Raw genomic sequence first — 24,000 nt, forward strand, 5'->3', positions numbered from 1 at the left:
GCATTCCGTGGAGTTGATTAAAACACTGCCGTGATGAGTTGTTCTCTTTTGTGATCTCGCGATCGTCTCAGCATTCGGAAAAGAAAGGAAGGCTTCCCAGGGAATCAAGCTACCTTTGATTTCGACCAGAAGAATGCTGCGGGAGGCGTAATCAATTCGATTGAATCACCTGCGGTTTGGATGTGTTAGTGTGGGCGCCCACAAAGTCAACCTGCGATCGCACGTAGTAGCGTTCGGCGGTGCGCTGGTGTATGTGGCGTCACGACAAACCTTACGCGTGCGGACCCGAGAGGTGTGGGGGATTGGGAAATACAACAAGATAATTGTAAATCCACTTGTTACTCATGTGCTGTGGGTGCGTTATATTCATAAATTCGGGAAGCGAGTTCTGTGCAGGCAAACGATAAAATTCCGAATGCAAGAGGCAGGCGTCCAAGCAGTGATCTGCACTTGTGTTGGTGTAAGTCGCGAAGAATGACGGGCTCTCGCGAGGCGCAGATAAAAAAACGCAACCAACTAACAACTGGCACCAGAGCAGAGCCAATGTAACATACGAATACCTGTGCACCTGTGTGACGTCACGGTCCTATGGGCACTGGTGGTAACCTGAAGCAGCAACCCACCAACCCTTAAGCACAGGCGATGAAAGTGAGAAGGTGCTTCAAACCACGAACAAAAGGCAACATAAGGAAGGGGAAGAAATAAAAAAAAAATGCGTCACACAAAGCCCAAGCGCGTGCGATGAGAGAAGAAAACAAGTGTGCGTTGTAGCGTTTGCTTCGGTTGATCGATTTATTTGCCGACCGTTTGGTTGATCGACAAATTTAAACGCGCGTACGATGTGAAACGTGTTATTTAAAATGTATATTTTTTAAATGGGTGTTTCGTTTAGTTTTTATTTATCATTTAAAGCATTTTGCGTTATTTTTTTCTATAATACTAAATACAGGTTTTGCTCATAATTTCAGTGCTTGCGTGTGTAAAAATGTTTAATTGATGCAGAACATCACTAAGTGAATAGTGTATTATCGATTTTCCCACCAACAACACAGTGAAAACAAGTGTGAAAGATTGTAAAAATCCCTTCGTTGGGGTGTTTCGCTGGGTGATCGTGTGCACAGTCGTCGACGATCGTGATCACGCAAGATCGCGCTATACAGAAAGGCTTCTTCCTGACGCGTCGAAAAAGGAAACAAGATGGCAGCTCAATATGGTCGTAGCAGCAGCTCAGCGGCCGTGATGATGCTGCTCGTTTGGATTACGCTTACAGGTAAGAAATACAACAGCAAAAACAAAAATTAACTCCTCCATTAAATTATTGCCCCTTAAAAGATTGGTGCCAAGGATGTGGTACGCAATTGTGGTGCCAATTTATTATATTTTACCCCCACAGTATGTTCCATTTCGGTATTGGAATTTTGCGATGATGGTTAATAAAACAACCATCGAAACTCATTCGAATTCTTTGGTGTTAGAACCCACCTGAAGGGGTAGTTGTTTGGGCAAACATTGCCCAACCACACAGGTGGTCATCGAGCGTGGGGAACCATTCTGTGGTACGAAGAAGACGCACTCGCATCGAATGTCTAGGTAATTCTACCGGTTGCAGCCGTTTTTTTGCATCGTTCCATGCGGGAACCCGCTTTTGACAGTAAATAAACAACGAGCACAAAACCACCCTGCCGCGTTCGCTCGCTGTGTCCGTGTGATGATGGTGGAAGGTGTTTTGCATGCGATCAGACCTTTCGTCGACGGTCGAAAAAAGCGATACGAAATTTGAACCATCTGCACGAGCGTATAACGACGGCAACAACACAACACTCCGGCCGTCCTCTGTGTGCGCTTCGTTTGGTTTGGGTCTGGGGTAATTAAGTGAACAATTTGTAATCTTACTTTGCACCCCGCACCAGGGTAATAATAGGGAATACATAAATGCGATCGGAAGGGGCACAGTGTGAAGAAAATGCTCGTTTCCTTTCGCAGTTTTACAGCGTCATACGCCTCGCGGTTTGTTGTCTAGACGGGCAGAGGATGTGTTATTGTAGCGTGTGGGGATATTGCTCCAAATATTGGCCCACGAAAAGCAGAGTGAGAGAGTGACATATCAATTGATTTTAACGACCCTTTGGCGAATGCTTTGCCAAAAAAAGGGGTTTAAAACACTTTGGCGAAATTGTCTGAGCGAAAGACGCTGTGATGATGCAGAGTTCTAATGGGAAATTGGGAATCTTCTTAATGAGATGAACCGGCATCCAATTATAACTTTTGTTGATGGAAATGGAATGTCTGCCACACGGCAGTAGACATCAAATTGAAGACATTTGTACTGGAAACTCTTAAGGCTTTAGACAAAAATGTATAGACAAAGTGTGTCGTTGATTATCTATGAATTCTTCATTATTGTTAATCGTGAAATGTTATTTGTTTGCATACTTTGGGGTGACAACAAACACCTTATTGTTTTCGCCATTTTTATTACTTTGATTTAAACATTAACATTTGACTGATCGTTGATCGTCATTTTGAAAAAATGGTGTCCTAATCATATTCCCCATGACACCGATCAAGAGAAATACAGCAAACATTTATTCGTCTCGATTGTCCTTTAACGAAGACATGAGACTGTAATACTGTTCGAAGGTAAAATAACTTCCTCCCAAGGTTAGCTCATCCCACATCCAACTCGCGATTCTACTGTTTCGCTTACGTCCCTGGACTAAACCAATCGATTTAATGTCGCAATGCCGTCCCTCGCACAAGCACGGGTCGCATAACATGGTGGAAAAGTCCCCGCATATTTTCAGGGACATTTCTCGCAGCTGGTCTGGATACTGTTTGCTGGTCGGACGACAAAATGAATAAACGTTTACTACACCAATAGAAGTGCTGTTGGGAAAATACACGCCACGCACATACACTGTCCTCTCGCTAACCACTTGCATCTGTAACTCCTGCACCATATAACCGTTTTTTTTTTGGTAAAAATTGTAGTGCACGACGGTCCGGTTACGGTTTAGACAAGAAGGCAAAAACCACAAAATGGCATTTCAACAGAGGAAGCGAGGGTTTTCTTTTTTTTTTTTGGATGGTGGAAAAGGCACCAGAAAACACACGAGGACAGGAATCATAAGGCGAAGGAAATTGCGTCGAGAAAACGACGGTCGTTTGTATGACACCGCGACGAGAAACGCACACCTCCCCGGATCCGTGCCGGGGGGCCCGGGGTTGTACGCCGCATGACAGAAATAGAAAATTCCATCAGGTCACCTCACCGAGTTTCGTCGCGAATACCAAAAGCACTAACGGAGAGCAGCTAGTTACACACAGCCGAATGGGAAACGGGGGAAGTGCCATTCCATTTCCAACCACGGGTTTAAGGCAGGGTTAGGACACACACGAAAAAAATCATCCATCGCAAACGCTTCAACTTGACCGCCTGCCAAAACATTAGCCAATGACCGGGAACGAGTGTGTGTGTTTGTATGTGGGTGGAAGATTGTGTGGCGTAAAATTGGAACGAAAGTGTTAGAAAAGTGTTCAAACACGGCGAGAACCGAACGGCGAGCTGTAAGACGTGTGAAAGATGGCAAACGTTTTCTGCTTTGAAACTGGTAACTCCATCGGTTCGATCAATGTATCCAATCTCGATGACCGTTCTGTGTGGCCCGATCGGAGATGTTTCCAAACACCCGCCGACACAGGGCAACACTGGGTAAAGCACACTGCACCTTACGTAAATTCTTCCGCTTGTCCACTCAACGTCCGTGGAGGAACGGTCAGTGGATTAGTCGAAGACACTGCTATTCTCCACATCGCGGACAGCGGAACGAAACCACGAAACGAGCGAAAAAATAGTTGGCAGTTGGCTGACACCAACCAAAAAAAAAACTCCCATATCGATTCGATAATGTCGGATCGACATCCGATCGATGGGCCTTTGGGCTTGTGATGAACTCGAACTTTCTGGTGCAAGCAACTGTATCGACACTCGCATAACGTACCGGTCTCATTGGCTATGGGACTATTTTTAGGTGTTATATGTTCGTTATGTTCGCTGCCCTTTTAGTCGTCGGCAGCGGCGGATTGACTGACGACGGGGTCGGACTGACCTGACATTTCATGGAAAATTCGATCCGCACGCTATTGTTTTGCCGAAAGGGACCAGTATTATTAATCAACCAGAACAACAACACCAGTCCAGGTTCTTTATCATCATCATACGGTACCGATACGGGAAACCAAATTTAATTGGGTTGTGATGGACAGCCTTCGTCTGCACCGCGAAACGTCCGACACATGGTTTTGACGTAGGATGTCATGAATATTGCAATGAAGCACGGCTTCAAATCACACAAGTGCGCTGTTTCGTACGAGAGGAATTACAGTTTTCCATTAAACCTTGTAGAATTGTTAACAAATAAACCTGAATATTTGTAGAATGACGAGTAAATTTGTGCTAAGCATGTCTTGTTGTAAAAGATTGGTACATTCCGTTGGTCTAAGTTTATTACACCGAAGACCGTGGATCAAATCTCACAAGTATCATCGGCGCTAAGAAAAGCAATGGGCTCTGCGATAGAAATAAGGTGTGTAAATCATAATGCGGCAGACGAAAGAACGTAATGTCTTCAATATTGTTATAACTACATCACATAAAAAATCATTACATTCTTATCATTACATCATTATTTCTTTCGATCCTTATTTTCGTCGAGCTCTTTCCAATAATTCCCCAAGACATATACGTAATTCTATCTCGTGGGTTTTTTTATGACTCCTTAGCGTGGAGGGCTCTTTCCTCCAGCTGGTCTATATTTGTTCCAAGAATAAAAAAAGCAGTTCTCCCTGTAGAATCAGCTTTTGCAATACGTAAGTCAGTCACGTCGCCATCGCTTCTTTCACTTATTACCTCCCTTAATGCGTGACAGACCGATGACATTTGATCCTCCAACACATGGTGGCTTTACTATTTGCCGCATTTTAAACAGACACCTTGACAGGAAACTACGTAATACAAGAGGTGCACCTGATTAGTGCACCTATTGGACAAAACTGAGGCAAGCAGTTGCGATGCAACTGTCCCTTACTGTCTCTCACCCGTGTCCAGTCTTTCCGGGGCCAGTTTTATGTGGGTTTGTAGACGACAACGAAAATCAATAACCACGCTGACTTCCGATAACAAGCTCGGGCATATCCACATCAATAATGTTAGCGCCCATCGTTCGTATCTAGTTACCAAAGCCACACACAAAAAAAAACTCCACCAAACAGCTGAAGGTCATCCCCAAAGGGAGCGCTGTCTTGGTTCCACCAGCCCGGATGGGATTCCTGGATAGGGCTCTGGAGGATTCAGCTTAACGCTTAGCTTTTATGACCGCAGTGTGCCTCGGAACGACCGGTGGCTTATTTTTTTCTCATTAGTTCTTAATGTGAGAAGCCTTTCCGCTTCGGCTTGAAGCCGTGGCTCATGAAACTCACACTGCCAATACGTCGGTTAGACACGATCATGCCCCCGGTTCCGGTGTGTATGCTTATGCTGCCTTCTTATGCGCCGACCATATGCGTCGTGCTTATGTCACCGGTTAATGATGGCGATGGGGAATGGTGATGACATCGGTCGCATATCGATTAGCTAAAAATTCTGTTAGCGACTTCCGGCAGAAAACGTCTGGTTTATTGCCTCTTACCTGGTTGGTTTCGTTTAGGAACGCAACGTCAAGCAGTGTTATCTTAATGGTTTGAATATAATGAGCACTAATTGAAAGAATGTTATCATTGCGAATGACCAATGTAGCATTATGAAACTCGTTAGCAGTATAATGGCTTTGCTAGAAGCCTTGTTAAGCTGTCCAATAGTTAAGCAGTCTCCGCACAACAGAACCGCTACCAAAACACTTCTTCGGAGACTGCTCGCGGTATTGACTCTCTTCTATTGGAAGTCAGAATATATTCCCAGGATAATGTAAATGTGTTTTTCGTGACTCAATAATTACATCAACGTAATGCTCTTGCCGCAATAACCAAGCAGCATCACACAGTACACGCTCCTTCCATTCACAATATTTACCCGCTCATGATACGCATGGAATTAAGCTAACGATCCTCATCGCGATTAGCGCACAGATCCTCCGACACAAATTTGCACATGCGGATGATATTTTTCCAGCGTTAAAAATACACCCATTGCAATGTGCTCTCCTCAGCAGCGGTAGCAGTTCTCGTAAGTGATGCTATCGTACGGTGCATACGGTGCATCTCACGCCCTGCACGCCCGACCCTGAAGTGTGAGAACCGTACAGCAAGCAAGCGGGTTCTATTTTTGTGGCCTTGACTTGTGTTGTGATGCATCGCTTCCCAACCGGAGTCCGCAAGTCACGGTACCGAAATAAACCTGCAAGAACATTGCGGTGTGTGCGTTGTGAGGTTTGCAATGATGCGGTGCAGAATAATTCACCCAAGGCATTGGGTTGGGCCTCCCAACGTCGAAGAGGGGGTAGGTTCGAAACATAAATAAACTCATCTGTACTTCCATTTCCCTGTTTAATGAAGGAAGGAACTTGGCTGGGGGTAAAATATTTGCAGCAAGGCATTTCTCTAAGTGGTGCATTTTGGGTGTATTTTATGTCCATAACACGAGATCCTCGTTTTAAATGCAGGTAATCTGAGATCTGCGAGAGATATAGTATTAAAATGGAGATTCACGGAGATGTCTAATTTCCGCGAATGTCAAATGAGGATGTTTATAGTTGAAAGTCATAGAGTCGACTTCTTTATACGAGTCTGTATAATACCAAGGTCTGTATAGAGGTCGAGTAATATAGAGCAAATTGACAAGTATCCAAAAGTTCGTTACACGTGATTTGACGTTTGGACGCCTTTTTTCCATTCAAATGTTTTGTTGTGTTGTGTTGATTAATCGGGCCGGTCATAGCAACAAGATTTTTATTGTTTTAGATTTGGTTATAAATTTGTGTCGCTGTTTTTCGATTTTAGTCCGGAATATGATCTGCAGATCTTATTGGCGATTGGTGTTAGGGTCACTGATAGGTGATGACCGCACACCACTTTATAAAATCATCAACAGTTTGCTGTTTTAAATAAAGGTATTCAAAACAAAGGAAACATTTAACGACCAAGCTAATTGTGAAACTTTGCGATATAGTAAACAAGTAGGCTAGACGCAAGGAATCTTACACGGGCGATCAAACGTCAAATGAAATCCAAAATGGCGAACCTCTATCTTGGCTATTACTCGACCTCTATCCTACACAGACCTTGGTATAACACCAATCGTTTGAATTGGTTAATTGGTTTGTTGGTTAAGTTAATGCATAACTTTGATCAACCTATTCTATAATACCAACTCAAAAACAATAAAAAATGTTACCCAGCTCTTAGAATTGCGTTTATAAACAGAGTCGAGTTTTAAAATTTCCTTAAACATTGCCATCGATATGTTCCAACAAAATCAGATCAGATTCAGCGAGTACACGTCAGATTTCTATTTGCAGTTCACATTTTCATATGTTCCAATTTTTTGCCACCGTTCCATCCGCTGTTGGTCTCATTTAAAACGGCAAGCATAATTCGTTTTGCGGTAAATAGCAACGGATCGGTAACAGTGCTTCGGAATGCAAAGCAGAACCGTTCCATACGACTCAGGTGACGTGCAGGAAGTAGCGGATGTGGCCAGTGAAATGGTATGTTGCAACCACGATGGAAAACCCGGTACAGAGGGGTGTTAGGTGATGGTGACTGCGAAAGGTGCAACGCGTTGCATCGGACCAAACTGTTCAACCAAATCGTAACCGTCGCTGGTTGGTGTGCCATCATTGTCACTTTGCTCGCGCGCACACCCCCTGTGGTCGTGTACCGTCGGACACGACGGATCAAACGTCTCATTCATCGCCATTGACACACGGGATGCGAGAATCGCTCATCCTATGCTTCAGCGACTCTTTTGTGTGGTATGTTTTCTACTGTCTGAGCGTTCGGTTGCTTTTGCATACACCCGCCGCCGGAAGTAGTCACTTCTTGCGGGCGACATTTCGATGAGGGGGCGAGGAAAAACGCGTTTCCCATGTGAGAAGAAACAGAACGGTGCACAATGCAGAAGAATGTGATAGCCCACCATCTTCAAACACACATCCGTTGCACTCCGTTTTGATCCAACGTGTAACTTGTGATCTTTTCCTTGCAGCATAAGCGGAAATTTTTCCGTATGTTCCGTTCGATCCCATAGTCCTCCCTCTGTGCCGGAGAAACATTTATTCAGCGGTGTAACAATCAACATCATTGCCGCATTTCAAGTTTGTGCGGAAAAATATGCCATCGATTTCTCGCTTTAGCAAAAAGGCGAACCACAACCGGTGGGGGGGGGGGGGGGGGGGGAGTTGGAAAATCGCGAATTGTTCGCGGCACGAACGTGCAAACACGTTGGAATGACATTCTCACGGTGGAAATCTCATTCGCCACGCCATGGTTCGTCTGTGTTCGTCCTCTTTTGCTTGCTCTTTCTCTTTCCAAGCGGGCATATTTTCAAACGTTGGTGGTGTGTTTTACGATTGCAGCATTATTATTATTTGCAGTCGGAAATACCTTGATGTGAAGGAAACGTGACGTGCACTCCTTCAAATCCCTCCGTGCTGGGCACTCACAGAGAGGAGGCCTGTCAAAAGAGTTGGAATTGCTTTCATGCCTGAAAACCACATACACACACACACAAGAGGCCATGTTCGGGCATTTGGGCACACAAGCGAGAGCATAATGAGGTGCAAACCGACCCACCATCAGCAAACTGCACCCATCCATGACGAGATCAGCTCCAATCGCCCCACAGCACAAGCGCCACCGTCGTCGTGGCTGGGATTGTTTCTGTCCTTTCACCTGAGAAAATGGGAATGGATGGAACATATAATGGAAGTTCACGATTTGTTTTTTTTTCTTAACGTATAACCGTCAAGTGTATGGCACAATCTTCTTGACATTTTGGTTAGATGAATGTCGAACTCAATGCGTTGGAGAGCTGAAGAATATTGTAGTATTGAAGAATCCAACCATAGTACCAACGACAGCCAACTGTCAAACTGTGAGCAAAATGCAAGTATCAATTTAATTTATGTTTCCAAAAAAAAGGGTTTCCCATGAACAGCTTTTTTTTCGCATGTATTCCCGAAATTAGGATATCCGTTAAATTGATTACAGACTTGTTACTTTGTCCCAAAATTCAAACAATACCGATAACCGCCAACGGTGCAACTGCTAATTCAGGTTTACTCAAAATTGGCACTCCACCATGTGGACTGTTGCTCGTTTTTTGTTAACGTTGTCAATTGCATCTAGCAACCGTTGGCTGGAATGTTGCGCGCATCCTACGAAAACCGCAGTCTCGATGCACACAGCAGGCGTGTGTTACAGCATTTCGGTAACACACCTGACCTTTCGTACATGCAAACCGCTTGCAATGCGATGCTGCGATGCATTCGGTGCATCACGGGTGGTTTTGTGCAATCCCTTATCCTTCCCGTCCTGTCCCATCTCGAAACACACCTCAGAACATTTGTACTGTTACAAGCGTTAGCGAACGTCCAACAGTCGAAACATGCATCCGATTCCGATATACTTCCACTGGCTCGGCAGAGAATTACGTTTTGCATCCGGTTTCATATCCAGAATGCATTCCGAGCGTGTAGTGTAGGCTCTATTCATCGTTCGCTGTAAAGGAAACATGTGTTCCAGGCTCAATTCGAGCCAGAGTGGTCTTGATGTTCGCTATGATCCTAACAAATTTCATTAGCTTGTTTGAACAGTGCTCAATCCGGGGAATCGACAGAAAAGTTTAAATTAATTAAATTGCATCGTGTTCTGTGCGCTAACGCAATGACTTAATTTTAGATATAGGAAAGTTGTAATTTAAGCTCTAATTTTATGGTTAATTATTTTATAAGCTCTCTATAAGTGTGGTGTAGTAAAACAAAAGTACATAAATTAGTACAAACAGCTCTAACTAACGAGACACCATTCTGGAGCAGGTGAAAGTCGAGGTGAATATTTCACAATCTACCACTCTTTATGACCGGGCTCTGACCCTCGGTGACACATGGGTCCAACAAACCGTTAGAGAAAGGAAAGGAAGACGGACACGGCATGTAATGTGTCCCGTACAAACAAATATCGGTACGCTACATCTGGAACAGCCGCCGTGTTCAGCGTACGGAACAAGAAAAGCTTTATGGAAACGTGAGAACTTTCCATTTGTACAACCCCAAACGGTGTGGGGTAATTAAAAAGCATGAAGCAATTAAAAACACGACAAAACGAACACTCCGTGTGGGTACCGATAGTGGGTACTGCCGTGGTCACTCTTCTAACCCCCCCATTGAGGGTCAAACAGATCATCAAAGAGAGGGGGGTCCAAAAGACGGCTGTGAGTGTTCGTGCTTTTTTTTAATGTAATACAATCGATTTACTTTTCATTTTTCCCAACCTCAGCTCGATTTACCCCCTCACGGAAAGGCGGTGCACCGGGCCAGTGCTGGAAAAGTTTTGTGCCGGTTTTTGGTAAAAAAAAAAACACAACTATGCTGTTACTGTTCTACTTTCACACGAACTATAGCACCAGCGCAGCCGAACTGCAAAACAATAAAACCATCATGGGGCTCGGCCTGTGGAACAAATTGCCACCCATTCGGAAGGGAACGACCCGAAATGAGCCTAAATTTTCCAAAGCTGCGGTTTTGATTTGTTACTAACGCGCGGCAGCTTTGGGATGAAGCTATAAAACAGTCTCTACTCCACAACCATATTCACTCACACCGGAAGCCGAATTCCTTTTGACAGCGTGGAGTTTTGGGGGTGAAAAATTGTTCGTACCGCTGGCCAACCCGGAAAATTCAACTGGATAGGCTTTCTTCAGTAAAACATAAAAACGATTGCAAATTTTTAGCCGATACGAATTACCGACGAGAGTTTACAAAAATACTTAAATGATGAACAAATTCTTTTAGCATAACGTTGTTTAGCTTCAGTAAAAGTATGTGTACCGAAGCAACTAGCACCCTATCTATTGTGGCGGTATTTGTTTCACGATAGCAAAGTGGAGCCATAAGAGAAGAGTAACTATAATTTTCGCACGATAGTTTAGAAGTTGTAGTGTGGAATGTTAGGTGCAGTATGTTGGCAAAATTGAAGCCAGCCAGCACCGCCACCCGCTGATAGGTATTTCGTTTCAATTTTCCTCTTGGGTTTTGTTGGGATGAGCTTAGAGTTGGTAGAATTTGCCACAAATTCTCCCCACGAAATAATCCATCCATGCACGATGTGTAGCACATAAGCAACTATACAGGCTAGAATATTTTAGCCTCATGATAAGGACAGCGCATGTTCTGCAGAACAGTAGTTGTTTTAGATAAAATTTTTGGAATTAATATGGTTGCTCGACCATACTCGAACTGGCTGGCGTCCTATTTCTTGATTAATATTCAACTTTTCAATTGATTAGAATTTGTAGGTAGTAAAAGGAACACAATAGAATTGATTATCCGCATGATTTACTAAACTTTTGCAATAAATATATTGTGAAGGCTGTAGCGTTTAAACTCCAGCAACCAAACATAGCATCTAAACGTAAACGTAACATAACTGTCAGTCAAGCTAAAATTTGACAGTTCAGTGACAGACGGAAATAAATCAGAGTGTGGACACACAGCGACATCAACGACAGGCAAAATCACGTGTTCTTTTATTTAATGCGCAAGAAATTAGAGAGTATCGCATTAAGGCATTTATTAGCCACTTATGTTGAAGGTGAACCAATGCCGTCGTGCTTTAGCTTTTAGTTTATTGCAACGAAATTTTTAGATTTAACTCAACATAGACTTTCCGTAGCCGAGAATTGTTTCTCTCTCCTCAATAATTAGTGTGTCTAGCAGTTAGGTTACATAGTCCCCAAGGCACAGGAGATCTCTGATATGCTTGAACACAGACATATCACAGCTCAGTTAGTTCCGTGTACAATATTCATTGAAATAAGGCTTAAAGTATCTAATTTCATCGTATAAATATGCGTTCAACAAACTATCCCTGGAGCTACGATGATATTGTTTTTTGCAATCCTGGCTAGCGCTTTGGTATATTTTAATCAAAAAATAGCTTATTGACATTCAATACAACGCAACAACAAAACAGCATCATCTTCAGAATCTTTCCTAGCTACCGCGTAATAAAACACGCTATCAATTTGCGTAAAAAGTGCGTTCTCGGTCTACTGAGATTTGCCATTGTGTAAGCTCACTCCTTTAGGCTGTACTCCACCTTCCCCGGCACTTTGTGCGCTACTCGACTCACGTTCATCATCGTTCGGGATGGATGAAATCGCGAGCTTCCTTGTCTGTAGCTTTCATACGTACATTATGATGTGGTTTCAGTAATTTCCGGCCCCGTTCGCGTTGCAGAGAGGCCGAAAGTCGGTAAACAAAACCACCGTCAGGATATGGCGTACTAATTGAAAGCCCAACCTCAGCAGATGGCTGGAACGCTCTGCTGTCTATTATGAAGAATATAGTCACACAGGGGCAAGCGAATGAATATAGGCAGCAGCAGGATGGATGGAGCTGTGTCCTTTCCAGGTGCGCCATGGCTTTGGGGATCATATTGAAAGTATGGCCTTGCTCCTCCCCCATTCCCGCGTTGCTCGAGGTTGAACACTAATTAAAACACGAATAGATGACGCTTGTCCTCACCGGCAAAACACGAGCCGCGCCGTTTCCCTGCGGATCGGTCGTGTTTTGTGTCGGCCGCTTTTTTCTGCTGACATAGTTTCCTGTTTTAACTCACCCGCGGTGGTCCGAATGTTTTCCATTTTCTCATGGAACAACAGTGCGTGCTGCGTGCGTTGCTTGCGTTTCGGCACCATCATCATCAACATCATCATCATCATGGTCGTTGATGAAAGGGATCCACATTCTGTGGCGACCTTCAAGCGGACGGAAACGGAAATCTGTGGCTTTTGAATGACACACACACACACAGGAAGTTTGGTTGTTTCCGTTTTGTTAGAATTGTTGCCGAGCGTTGTTCTGGGTGACGTGTTGGGTGTACTCATACCCGAGGACAGGATAGGCATTTTTGGATTTAGCGCAGTGTGGAGGTAGGGAGAATAATGTCAGCCGAAGTACAAGAAAGGGTTCTCTTAATTCGTCATGTTGGCCGTTGTTCATCGGTCAAAGTCAAAGGGTAAAGTTAAGCTGTCAGCAGTCACAAAATGTTTGTTTTTTTTTATACTTTACTTCATGATGTTATGCCGTTTACATAATTCATAGTTTCATTAACGAAAGATATTGATTTTTTTTAATTCCTGACACTTTTACTTTACGATGTCTTAAAAGTTGTTAAAACATTAATTATCTTCAGTTGGTACGAGTCTTTATCTAGATTGCGAGATTATATTTGTATAAAACTTGCTCTCCAAATCATTCTTCTACTTCTAAGCCTCCACATGAGAGCGCATCATTACGATGAAACACAAATAATTACGAGCGTCAGATTTCCACCTAGAGATTGCTTCCCCCCTTCCCAACTGTTCAATTTTGGACCGTGAAACAATCTCAAGTGCGTTATGTGGGTTGCTTTACAAACTTAAGTTCCATTTTCCACGATCCGCTCCACCTCTCAAGTGTTGCATTTAAATGACGCACCAAAAGAGGGAGAGATCCGTATTCTTTTCGGTCTAATTTCAAGTTGCTCAATAGCATTAACTCTAGCGGGTAATGATTTAGTTAAGGAGTAGTTCATAATCCCACTTTTAATGATCTCTTTTTCGCATTTTTTTTTCTATTTCTATTCACAGGTAAAGCATGGATAAAGTCATTGACGGAGACAGATGGTCCTACTAGAAAGCTCTTACCAACCCCCCCACCACGTAGAAGGCCGAGCGAACCTAAAGTCGGTCGAGGTTACGTACCCACTTCGGGATGGTTTCTATTGCGAATTTCTTTAACATCTAAGAAGAACACAGGAACGGCCACACTTAACGCCGCTGTAAAGCAGCACACGTTTGATGCACTAGTTAGCGAGCTCTCAGGGGAGGGCATCTTAATCGTGCGACGACGACGGCACGATAGCAGAAAGCTGAAGGGATAATTTCAGTCTTTGACAGTCGAAGCGCGCGCGGGGGCTGATGCCCCAATTTGCCAGATGCCTTTAATTCGTGCGCCATTCAGCATAACACCATGGCCGCCGGCTCGTACTGGTGGAAATTTTGATGCGCAAACATGCCAGATGCTCGCTTTAATCACATTATGTGCAGTAGGCCGCGGTAGTAGGCCGCGTGTCGTCGTCTAGCGTGATATGATGGCTGCAATGAAGAGGCGGCTGTTGATTCGCATTTGCCAACGATCATCAAATTATATGACGCCTGTGCTGCAATCATTTGCCCACAGCGTCGAGTGAGTCTCTCCACTTTTGCTGGCGATGCAAAACCCGTGAACCTATCAAGCTTGTTGATATGCTGTGCGATCGTTTGCGATATGGCCGAAAACCCGGATTGCTGAACGGAAGTCTAGTGGAGACTTGACGCAATTTGTAATGGCAATCTCTGGCACAAAATAGTCATACTTCCAGGAATATAATATTTCTCCTGGATGGAAAATTTCAAATAGCTGTAAAACGCATTGCAAAACTTCAACGATGTTTTTTTTTTTGAGGGTCTTTATGCGCTATCAAACAAACGACCACAGCCTCCGGGAATGTGTAATTGGCGGTATTGAAATACTTCCACCCACCGAGCATTAAAATACCGCTTGTTGTGTCATCAACTTTACTACAATAATGCGCTCATCAATAAAACAGAAATGTACAATTCGTTCCCTTTTGACGTGCCGCGATAAACATTGGCTCTCAAAAGGCGAGGTGGACGCAAAGCCACACACACATCCGTGCGGCGGGTCCCCTTTTTGATGCTTCTGTCCCATACCATTCGACGTGGCATTCGACCGCGAACAGGGCCGGGAGTGTTATTTTATTAATGCCAGTTCGACTATTCATACATGCATTTTCTTCCTGGCTCTCACACGCTTAACATTACTTTCGCACGAAACTGACACTTGGGCCTCCCACCCGGGTGGGTGGTTCGGTAGGAAGCTGCGAATGTGCCGACGCGTACTCAATTAAAACAAATGATAGCCTCACATTCATTCATTCATAAACGATGATGATGCAGTCGCGGTCACACAATGAAGTAGCGCTACTCCAGCGTTTTTTGTCCCCCCCTTCCCCCATTCCCTTGCTCCGGTGACCGGCCGGACGCACTCGATCGTGCCAGAGATAAAAGTCCGTTGATCGTTTAAATTTTTCCAGTGCATCAACTTCCATTTTATATCGCGCTTTGGACGTTCGGTGAACCACACACACACCGCGCGGGTGGGAGCGCGCGGGTGGAAAAAGATTAAATTCTTCCTATCATCTTTCAACCCGCCCGGGGGCTTATGGTGGCCCGTATTGACACGTTGCTGTCAGCATCACCATAACCGACCAACACCACCATTTGGCTCATTAATAAACACGCCATGATGTGATCGTGCATACATCGGCCCCAGGACTGGGGTTGGTCAGTCAGCAAAAAAACGTAAAACCTTAACGCTTCTTCGTGTACTGTATCGATGTGATTAGACAGTGTGCACATCATCTGTCCACGTGCAGAAACAGTCACAACACATTTCCGAACTCAATTCGATACACCTCCAGTCTGCGCGAAGATTCGCGCTGTCACGAGACTCGCTGCTGCTTGAATGACAGCCTGTAACCGTTTATAATTGACGTAAGGGAAAGGAAAAATTAGTGAAAAGCGAAATCCACATGCTGTTTAATGGGACGATGAAAGCGCACGAAACGACGATGACATTTCCTGTTTCCGGTACCGTTAGCATGTTATGCTGCCGCGGTGAGCGATAGTGTGTGTGGCCAAACGCCAAATATTGGAACGTATTCCAATCGTGTCACATTCGTCCCGTTCTGGTGGACTCTGACTTGTAGCTGACTTGTCATTTGTAACCGTTTTTGGCGTGAGATAAGTTAAGCTGTGTGTGTGTGTTTTTTTTGTCTATGTCTCTTGGCAGGATAAAATATGATGATTGATTTCACCAATCCACGATCACGCGGCGGCGTTTTAGTGAGGAGAAACTTCCACTCGTGTGTGAGAGGCTTTCTGAGTGGTTGATTATTAGCAATCAGCACCACCCAAGCCCCGCGCCTGATGACACAAATAAACCGATCATAGTTGAAACAGTTTATTTTCCCACCCTCTGGTAAGCCTGGATGGATATACTGCCCAAAGCTGTTGACAAATAGTTAACCGTTCCAAATAGTCTTCGGGGCCCGATGGTGGCGAATCGTTCAATCATTTGAAACTGACAGCCTGGTTCTAGCCACACTTTCCACTCCGAGACCTAATTCCCTGTTTTTTTTTTGGATTTGAACACCCTGGGATGTGTTGGACAAAGCAGCTCGATGTCTACATTTTTTCCCCCACTAACTTTCCATTTTCTCGGTGTTCTGTGTGGTTCAGTTTATTCTCGCTCATCTTAGCAGGCATCGACGTAAGAAACTGCAAAGTAATTGAAACATTTCCCTAGCATCATCTTAATCACGTCCCTGAAACGTGCCATTTTCACGATGACCTTGTCGAATCTTTCCTCTTTTTGTTTCGCTCTTTGATTTACTTGCCGCTTTAGTTTGTGGTGCTTTGGTGCTTTTATGATTAGCAGCTTGGAGACGAAGTTCTTCCTCTTAAAGCATTCTTAAAGATTTTCCCCCCAACCAAAGCGTTGAATGCAGATTTTTGCTGGAGATATAGGAGATTCTGATGATGGAAAAGTCATCAACAAACTATTGTTTTTAGTTGGATAACACATTAAAACATTTTCATTTGGTGTACAAACGGTTGCTCACTCTGGAAAATTATTTGAAAGTAACTTAATGTTGCTAAGCTCGAACGATATTTATTTTTGAAATTTTCATCAAACACGTCGTCACAGTTTCACATCAAATATCGATTATGTGCACCGATGAACAGCACGTTTAAAATAATCCTGCGATATAAACATGCAAATGAGCGTAAAATTTATGCGCCATTTATCTTGATGTTGCCTTTCAACTTTTCCAAAGATAAGCCGTGACGTATTTTTTTTTTGTTTTTCTTTGACTTTTCCACTGTTGGTGTATTTGTGTGTTTACGTTTGCTCTCCGAATACTTGAAAGCTAGCTGACTGCAGACAGCATGGTTCTAGCATAAAAAATAAACTATTCAAGCGTGAGATGCCTAGAAGACAAAGCAGTCAGTAATAATGAATGATTTCTTTTCGTGTGTTTTTGCTTTTTTTTGCTTCCCTCAAATACCAGAACATCTCTCAGCATCATCGTGCCGTGTCGTGCCCATAACTCATATATTTCATAACACACACACGCACCTACACTGGTAGAGCACCGCCCGGGACACAGAATTGGATCCCGGGCTCTTTGTTCTCGCGTTTGAAATTCTCAAAATCCACCCATTAACGAATGGAAGCTAATGCTAAAGGGCAAACATTCTTGAAAGACAAGAATAATGCATTTCATAATTGGATAGTTTGGCCAGCGATATTTTGGGGTCTTCTTCTGGCTGTGGTGGCTCGGTGAGGAACGAATAAAAAGGAAGCAAGATGCTGGAAAATACAAAACATAAATCACTTATCACAAGTGGTGGCGTCAGCCGCCTTCTGGTTAGGGTGCTGCAACATAGTCTCGTTTTTTTATTTATGTTGGATGTTGGATTAAGCATTCTTTTATCAAGTCATTTTTTATCAATAAGATAGAAATGTTTTTATTTTTGTTTTTAAAAAGCGCCATATTTTCACTTAATTAACTATTATCTTAAGGGGAAAAAACATTCCAGTGAGCTGTCGAAATTGTTTTGCATAAATGTGTCGATATTTACATTTGCTTCCAATTTCAAAAATCGGTAAAAAAAACCTCAACCCGAACACTAAAGCGATTTCCATTTCCATTTCTGTTGCGACGTTTCATTTGCGCTTTCCACGTTCCGATGCTCGGTTCGATAAGTCTTCCCACTGGCGAAGGAAATTCGAACCCAAACACCCTCTCTTGCACAAGCCGAAATACCAACGCCACCCCTACCTACCCTAGGGCAGCCGGCCCTCATTGCCTCGTTGCCATTGTGCACAAGGGAATAGCTACACAAATGGTATGATAATTAACTTTTTATTATTATGCTATGTTTATGTGTAGCGCGTTCTCTCTGCCGTTTGCTACACCACACACAGTCCTGTGGCCGTTCCCTGCTGTGCTGTGTGAACGAGATCGGAATCGAGGGATTGCGTACGTTTGATAATAATGTGCTGAAGGTGTTGAAAAGTGCGTAGTGTGTTTGCTGGACCTGCAGCATTACTGTGCGCCTCAGACGACAAGACGTCTACAGACACAAAGCGCACGGGAAGGGACTTTTGTTGCTGTTGCAGACCGCCGCCACGCCATCGTCATCATTGTCGCGGATCGTTTCGGCCTTGGAACGATCGCCTTGGGAGTCATTCTGAGAGTTTTCGTCGAAAGGCATAGATTCTCTGCTGACATGCTGACGTGTGTGGGGAAGGATATTTCCACGCTGGACGTTGTTGCGCTTGCCAAAGTTTTCCATGTTTATCGTTTATGGATGCGGGGCGTTTTTTTTCATCTTCCGGGAATTATGAAACGAGTAAGAGAGAGAGAGAGAGAGGTATGCTAGCGGGGGTGGTATGGTGAAATGTGTGGTGTTGATAGCAATAGAAATAAATACAGGGTTTACCAGTCCTGAAAACAACTGTCCACATGATTATAACAACCGTCTCTTTGATTAGTCACCACTGTCTACCACTTGTACACACGTCACACGGCGTAAGCTACTCTGTCCAAATGATTAACACAATTGTCAATTTCAATTGAACAACTGTCATTCTTGCTATTCAAGCTATATCTTTATGATGTACATGCACCTAGCATTTCTATATTACCTAAATTATTTTGTAGAGTTAAGTTAGGCAAAAAATAAAAAGAACGTCTTCATCTTTAGAAATAAAAAGGATAATTGGTATTTTAAGGACTAGAAAAAAGTGATTATCCTTTCGCAGATCTCATCTTTACACAATAATTTAAGCAATCTAGAAAAGCAGGTATACATGTGCATGTACATCATAAAGGTATAGCTTGAATAGCAAGAATGACAGTTGTTCAATTGAAATTGACAATTGTGTTAATCATTTGGACAGAGTAGCTTACGCCGTGTGACGTGTGTACAAGTGGTAGACAGTGGTGACTAATCAAAGAGACGGTTGTTATAATCAAGTGGACAGTTGTTTTCAGGACTGTTAAACCCTGTAAACCATTTATGATAGGCACCACCACCACCGACGGTAATGGTGTGGTTGCAAAATTTTGATTATTACGATATCGAAGTGCGAAAATAAATATTGCAGTAAGAAAAGAACACCCCAAGACCCTTGAAGTTATCGTATATTGAGCGATTTAAAAAAAGAATCATAAAGCATGAAGCATAAAGAGCATAAAACACATGAAAAATATCGTTTGTGTGACTTTAAATCTCCTTCTTTTGCCTCATACCCAACAATAGAGTGACATTAATATTAAAAAAAAATTAGAAAACCCTGCACACAGACTCGTTTGTGGTGCAGTCATTAGCCAAAGCTAAGCAAACGTAAACGAGACGACAAATTCATTTGCGGTGAAACCGCAAAGCAATTCCGCGCAACCGTCTGTGGGGCCCGGGTTTGGGTCGATGAATCATTTATGAACGACTTCAACCGCGAAACAATCATCCGATAAACACACGCCATCCGTCGCATGGTGCAACCACTCCACCATCACCACCCCCCACAGCATTTCATTCGTGAACCCTTTCCCCGAGCGGTCAGAGCCCTGACCACCCTCCCGGTTGGAATGCGGGATTTAAATTGTATCGCCGTGTGTTCTGTTCGTACGTTGCTGGAATGTTGTGTTTCATTTAAGCGAGTCAACGCGAACTCTGGGGGGGGGAATCTTGTTCTATGCGAGGTAAGAGCGAGCATAACGAAGGTGTACTTCGTTTATGGTACGACTGGCAACCACACATTCATAGCAACCATTGGGAGTATGTTGGTTGCTATGTACTGCATCTGCGAGAGCATCATTCACCAGGTGCACCAGGTGTGAGTCAGTCATAGAATAATTGCCTCTTTTAAAATTCTTACATTTGCTTGCTTTGCATCGTTGCTAGGGCTTTCGGGATTTTATTTTGGGGAGGTACTTAACAATTGTCTCAAATTTATTGGACTCTCCTGCCTAGAACGACACTAAACGAGACAGATTTTATGTTATGTTGTAAATTATGGCGAAGATTGTTCTGATGCCTGATAAAAACGATACTATAACGAGTGCTCCGTAGCACCCCTTTATGTTGGTTGCTTTCTTGGCTAATTCAGACACATTCAGAAATTTGCATTGCTAGTCACGTCACCATTGCTTTTTTTTCCAAATGTCACCGTCCTTTGACACCGCTTCGTGTACAAACGAATCGATCGTTGTGAAAAATATACGACCTCTTAATCGTCTACAATCTTAACGAAAACGGTCGGTCCGGGTGGCAGGACGCATTAAAAAAGCAAAATAGCACCGTTCGTCATGAATTTTCTTTACAAATTTTATCGTGTTCGCTAGCGGCACAAAAAAGAAGGAGAACTCCCAAACAAAACAACCAACACCACCCGCGCGCCAGAAGTCAATATGCTGATGGTATAAATATTTCATATTGACGACCGTCCGTCCGTCCGTCCGTCGCTGTTCATGAAATATTTATGAATAAGTGAATAAAAATCCGAATATACATTCACAATCTGCGTTCCCCGGGGGCACTAAAAGCTTGGGCACTGGAAATGGGATGCAAATGCAGCCGCCACGAATCGCGAGAACTTCGTTAAGTTTCTCGCGCCCGGGCAACGGTCTCGGCGTTTCGTGGCCTTTTGGCGCCCTTCCCGCTGCACGTGACGCGTGGCGTCACTGTTAAGAACATTCCGTGGATATGGTTGCTCGATTGTTTAACTGTTGTGTGGTGTGCCCTGCTAGCTCAAGATCAAGAAATGATTAAGAAAGTCATTGCTTTTCCTCTTGCTGTTGTGTGCGGATGTCCTGAGGTGCGCACATTATGAATGGGACACAATTTGCAATTCTAGCTAGGCCAACATTCATATTCATTATTTGGCTTTTTATGTTTAATTTGCTCTCAGCGTTGATTGCGGTTTATGGATTGCGAATGTGAAACTATGTAACCTTACGATAGTCACTCATTGATGGTGAGCTGCCAGATATTACTAACCCTGGCTAAGTAATTGTGTAGAGTAGATTGCAATTGCCGTACAGGTGAACTCTTCAGAACGTGTGCTCACCTGTGCTCGAACTTATTGGAAATGAATTCCAACAATATTCAGTTTCAATATGACCCCTTCCTACACTGCAAGCTCTATTCGACTCAATGTGCTCACTGCACATTTATGAAAATGTGCATTCAACCAGTGCAGTGCAGACGTTGCGGTATTATATCCCGGGGACTTAAATAAACTGAGCTCGTCGATCCTTATGCTGGTAGAATTTTTTTTTAAATCAAGAATCAAACACGCAACACATGTGCGCTCTATATGCTCGCCAATAGACTGGTTTTTGGGCGAGAAAACTGTAAAACCAAGCGGAAGGGAAAGAAAAGGCTAAAGAGAGCACAAAGTGAAAATATTATCCAGCATTCGCAAATGTGTGAAATAACTGTGGGGAATAAGAATGTGTATCTATACCATCCGCCGGTTTTTTTTTTGTTTGATGAAGAGAAGGCAAAGTTTTAGCTCTGCTCTCGGAAAAACGTTACGAGTTTCTTATTTGGTCGTTTGATTGGTTTTTATGCGACGAAAAATGTATGATCTCTACGATATGAATTACGAAAAAAAAAATTCGAAAGATCTGTGGATGGGAATGCAAAAAAATAGGAGAGAGCGAGAATTGAAACTCAAAAAAACAAACTGGAATATTTCCACGAAAAATTTCATCCAAACGGTATGTGGCACACTGTTGAAACTAGTTGCGGGGCACCATCGCACACCCGAGAGTGGACGTATTGATCGTAAGAGATTCTTTTTTTCTTCATACCATTCAAATTGGTCGTCCAATAAGAATCTTCGCCCCAGCTGGTGTTCTCATGTGTTCCCACGGGAATGGGGGGGTTTTCTGGAACATATGGATTCCATGATTTGATTATGCTCCTAATGCATATAGAGTTTTATTTTTTCCGTTCGATAAACGGAACCAAAACGGTTATTAAACTGACATAAACTTCTTGCTAAAATGAGTCGACTTTTGATAAGTGATTAGGCCAGGTTTTTCCGGTTTTCATTCTAATTGCAAAATGATTTGCCCAAAAGAAAGCGAGCAGCATCAAAATGCCTTTAATTAATTCATTCCAAAAAGATCGCTCGGAAGCAACCAACTTGCCTTTAAGTTATATTACAAACCAAACCCTTTTGCGTATGCGTTCCCCTCCCGTGAAGGTTCTACGGCATAATTCAGACGATCACAAAACAGCTCCCATCTCAATCTGCACTTTGTCTGGATTTGATGTATTTATGTATGGCTTACGATAACACGAACATGCTGCAACGGAGCTGTGCAACAGAAGCAATCCTACCCACAACAAGCCACCGATGTTAATCCACTTATCCGAGATAATTACTTTGATCCAGTGGTCTGGATATGTGTGTAAGTGGTCTCGGATGTGATGGAATGGAAAGCGGAACCGAATTCGACTGCAAAAGAAAGAGATCCTTTGTGGAACTCCCATCCCAAATCGGCTGGAATGTGCCCAAGTCGGGGGTGATGCCTCCGATACGCTACACATGGCAGTATCTGTCCATCTTAAGAGGCGCACTGCCGCCAGTGCTTTGACCCGGGAACGGTAGCCGAACCTTGTTTTCCCCCTCCTCGTTCGCCTATCGATAACATCACTCATGATGATGTTTGTTGTATTGGAAAAACTGGGGGGATGGGAACCTCATTGCTACCATCCCGAATTCGTCGGTTCCGAAAGCTCCAGCACAGCGAGCACACGGGAAGCGCAAGAAAATTGAACCCCGCGTATCATTACGGGTTTCATTTGCTCTGTAGTTTTTGGGGGCAAATGAACGAGCGTGCCCTTGAAAGTAACCCCGCCGGCAGCAGCCGGAGCGGCGCACGGTTTTAGGTTTTTAATTTTATCTAACAACGGTTTTAGAGCCCGACTATCATTCCAATTGTGAACGATTGATTTATTCTCGTTTGTTTTGTTATTCTCCAACGGAAGTGATGTTGTACATCGCGAGATAGATGATACACGGTGAGCGATATATTTTCATTAATGTTTTCTTAATATAGGCTCTACCATTCGTTTCGTTCGGCATCACCACCTTCCCTGCTGGGGCAAGGTCCCAAGACGATGAACCGTATTATTCCACCCTCGCGGATGCGCCCGGAGCGCTGGCAACAAAACCACAGGGCGTATTGTTCTGGTGTGTAGAGGCCTATGGAGCAATTCGGGAAAGGCTCGATTGCGCGTTAATACACACCGATCGCTGGAGGAGAAGGTGCTGAAAATCTATCAGCCAAGTGTGCTGGAAAACTTGAACCCAACACCCAACAAGGAAGAAAGAGGGGGAGACTCCCGTTGCGACGTCTTTGGGTGTCGTATTACGGGTGCTTTTATCCCGGCCAACCCGGCGATCGACCCAGCATCCATTCCGTCGTCTTGCTGTGGTGCACTCCCTTTTGGTAAGGGATGATACTGCTGCTGGTGGTGGTGGTGCATTTTAATGTGCACAGAATCGAGAAACGAGTGGCATCAACAACGGGGTTTCGTCGAGAGAGGCAATCTTGCAGTGAAATTGAGACTACATTAATTCGTGCCAAGTC

General features: G+C 43.7%; 1 protein-coding gene across 1 annotated transcript in view; it reads left to right on the forward strand.

Moving 5' to 3' along the window:
- The first annotated feature begins 993 nt into the window (after nucleotides 1-993).
- Nucleotides 994-24,000, forward strand: part of LOC128299930 (fasciclin-2) — a 55,313-nt gene continuing 32,306 nt past the window's right edge. The window contains exon 1 of the mRNA XM_053036085.1: nucleotides 994-1,270. Coding sequence (XP_052892045.1) covers nucleotides 1,198-1,270 — 73 coding nt within the window. The 5' untranslated portion in view covers nucleotides 994-1,197. The remainder of the gene's footprint in view (nucleotides 1,271-24,000) is intronic.

Source organism: Anopheles moucheti, chromosome 2, assembly GCF_943734755.1.
Source record: "Anopheles moucheti chromosome 2, idAnoMoucSN_F20_07, whole genome shotgun sequence".
NCBI classification, from domain to species: Eukaryota; Metazoa; Arthropoda; class Insecta; order Diptera; family Culicidae; genus Anopheles; species Anopheles moucheti.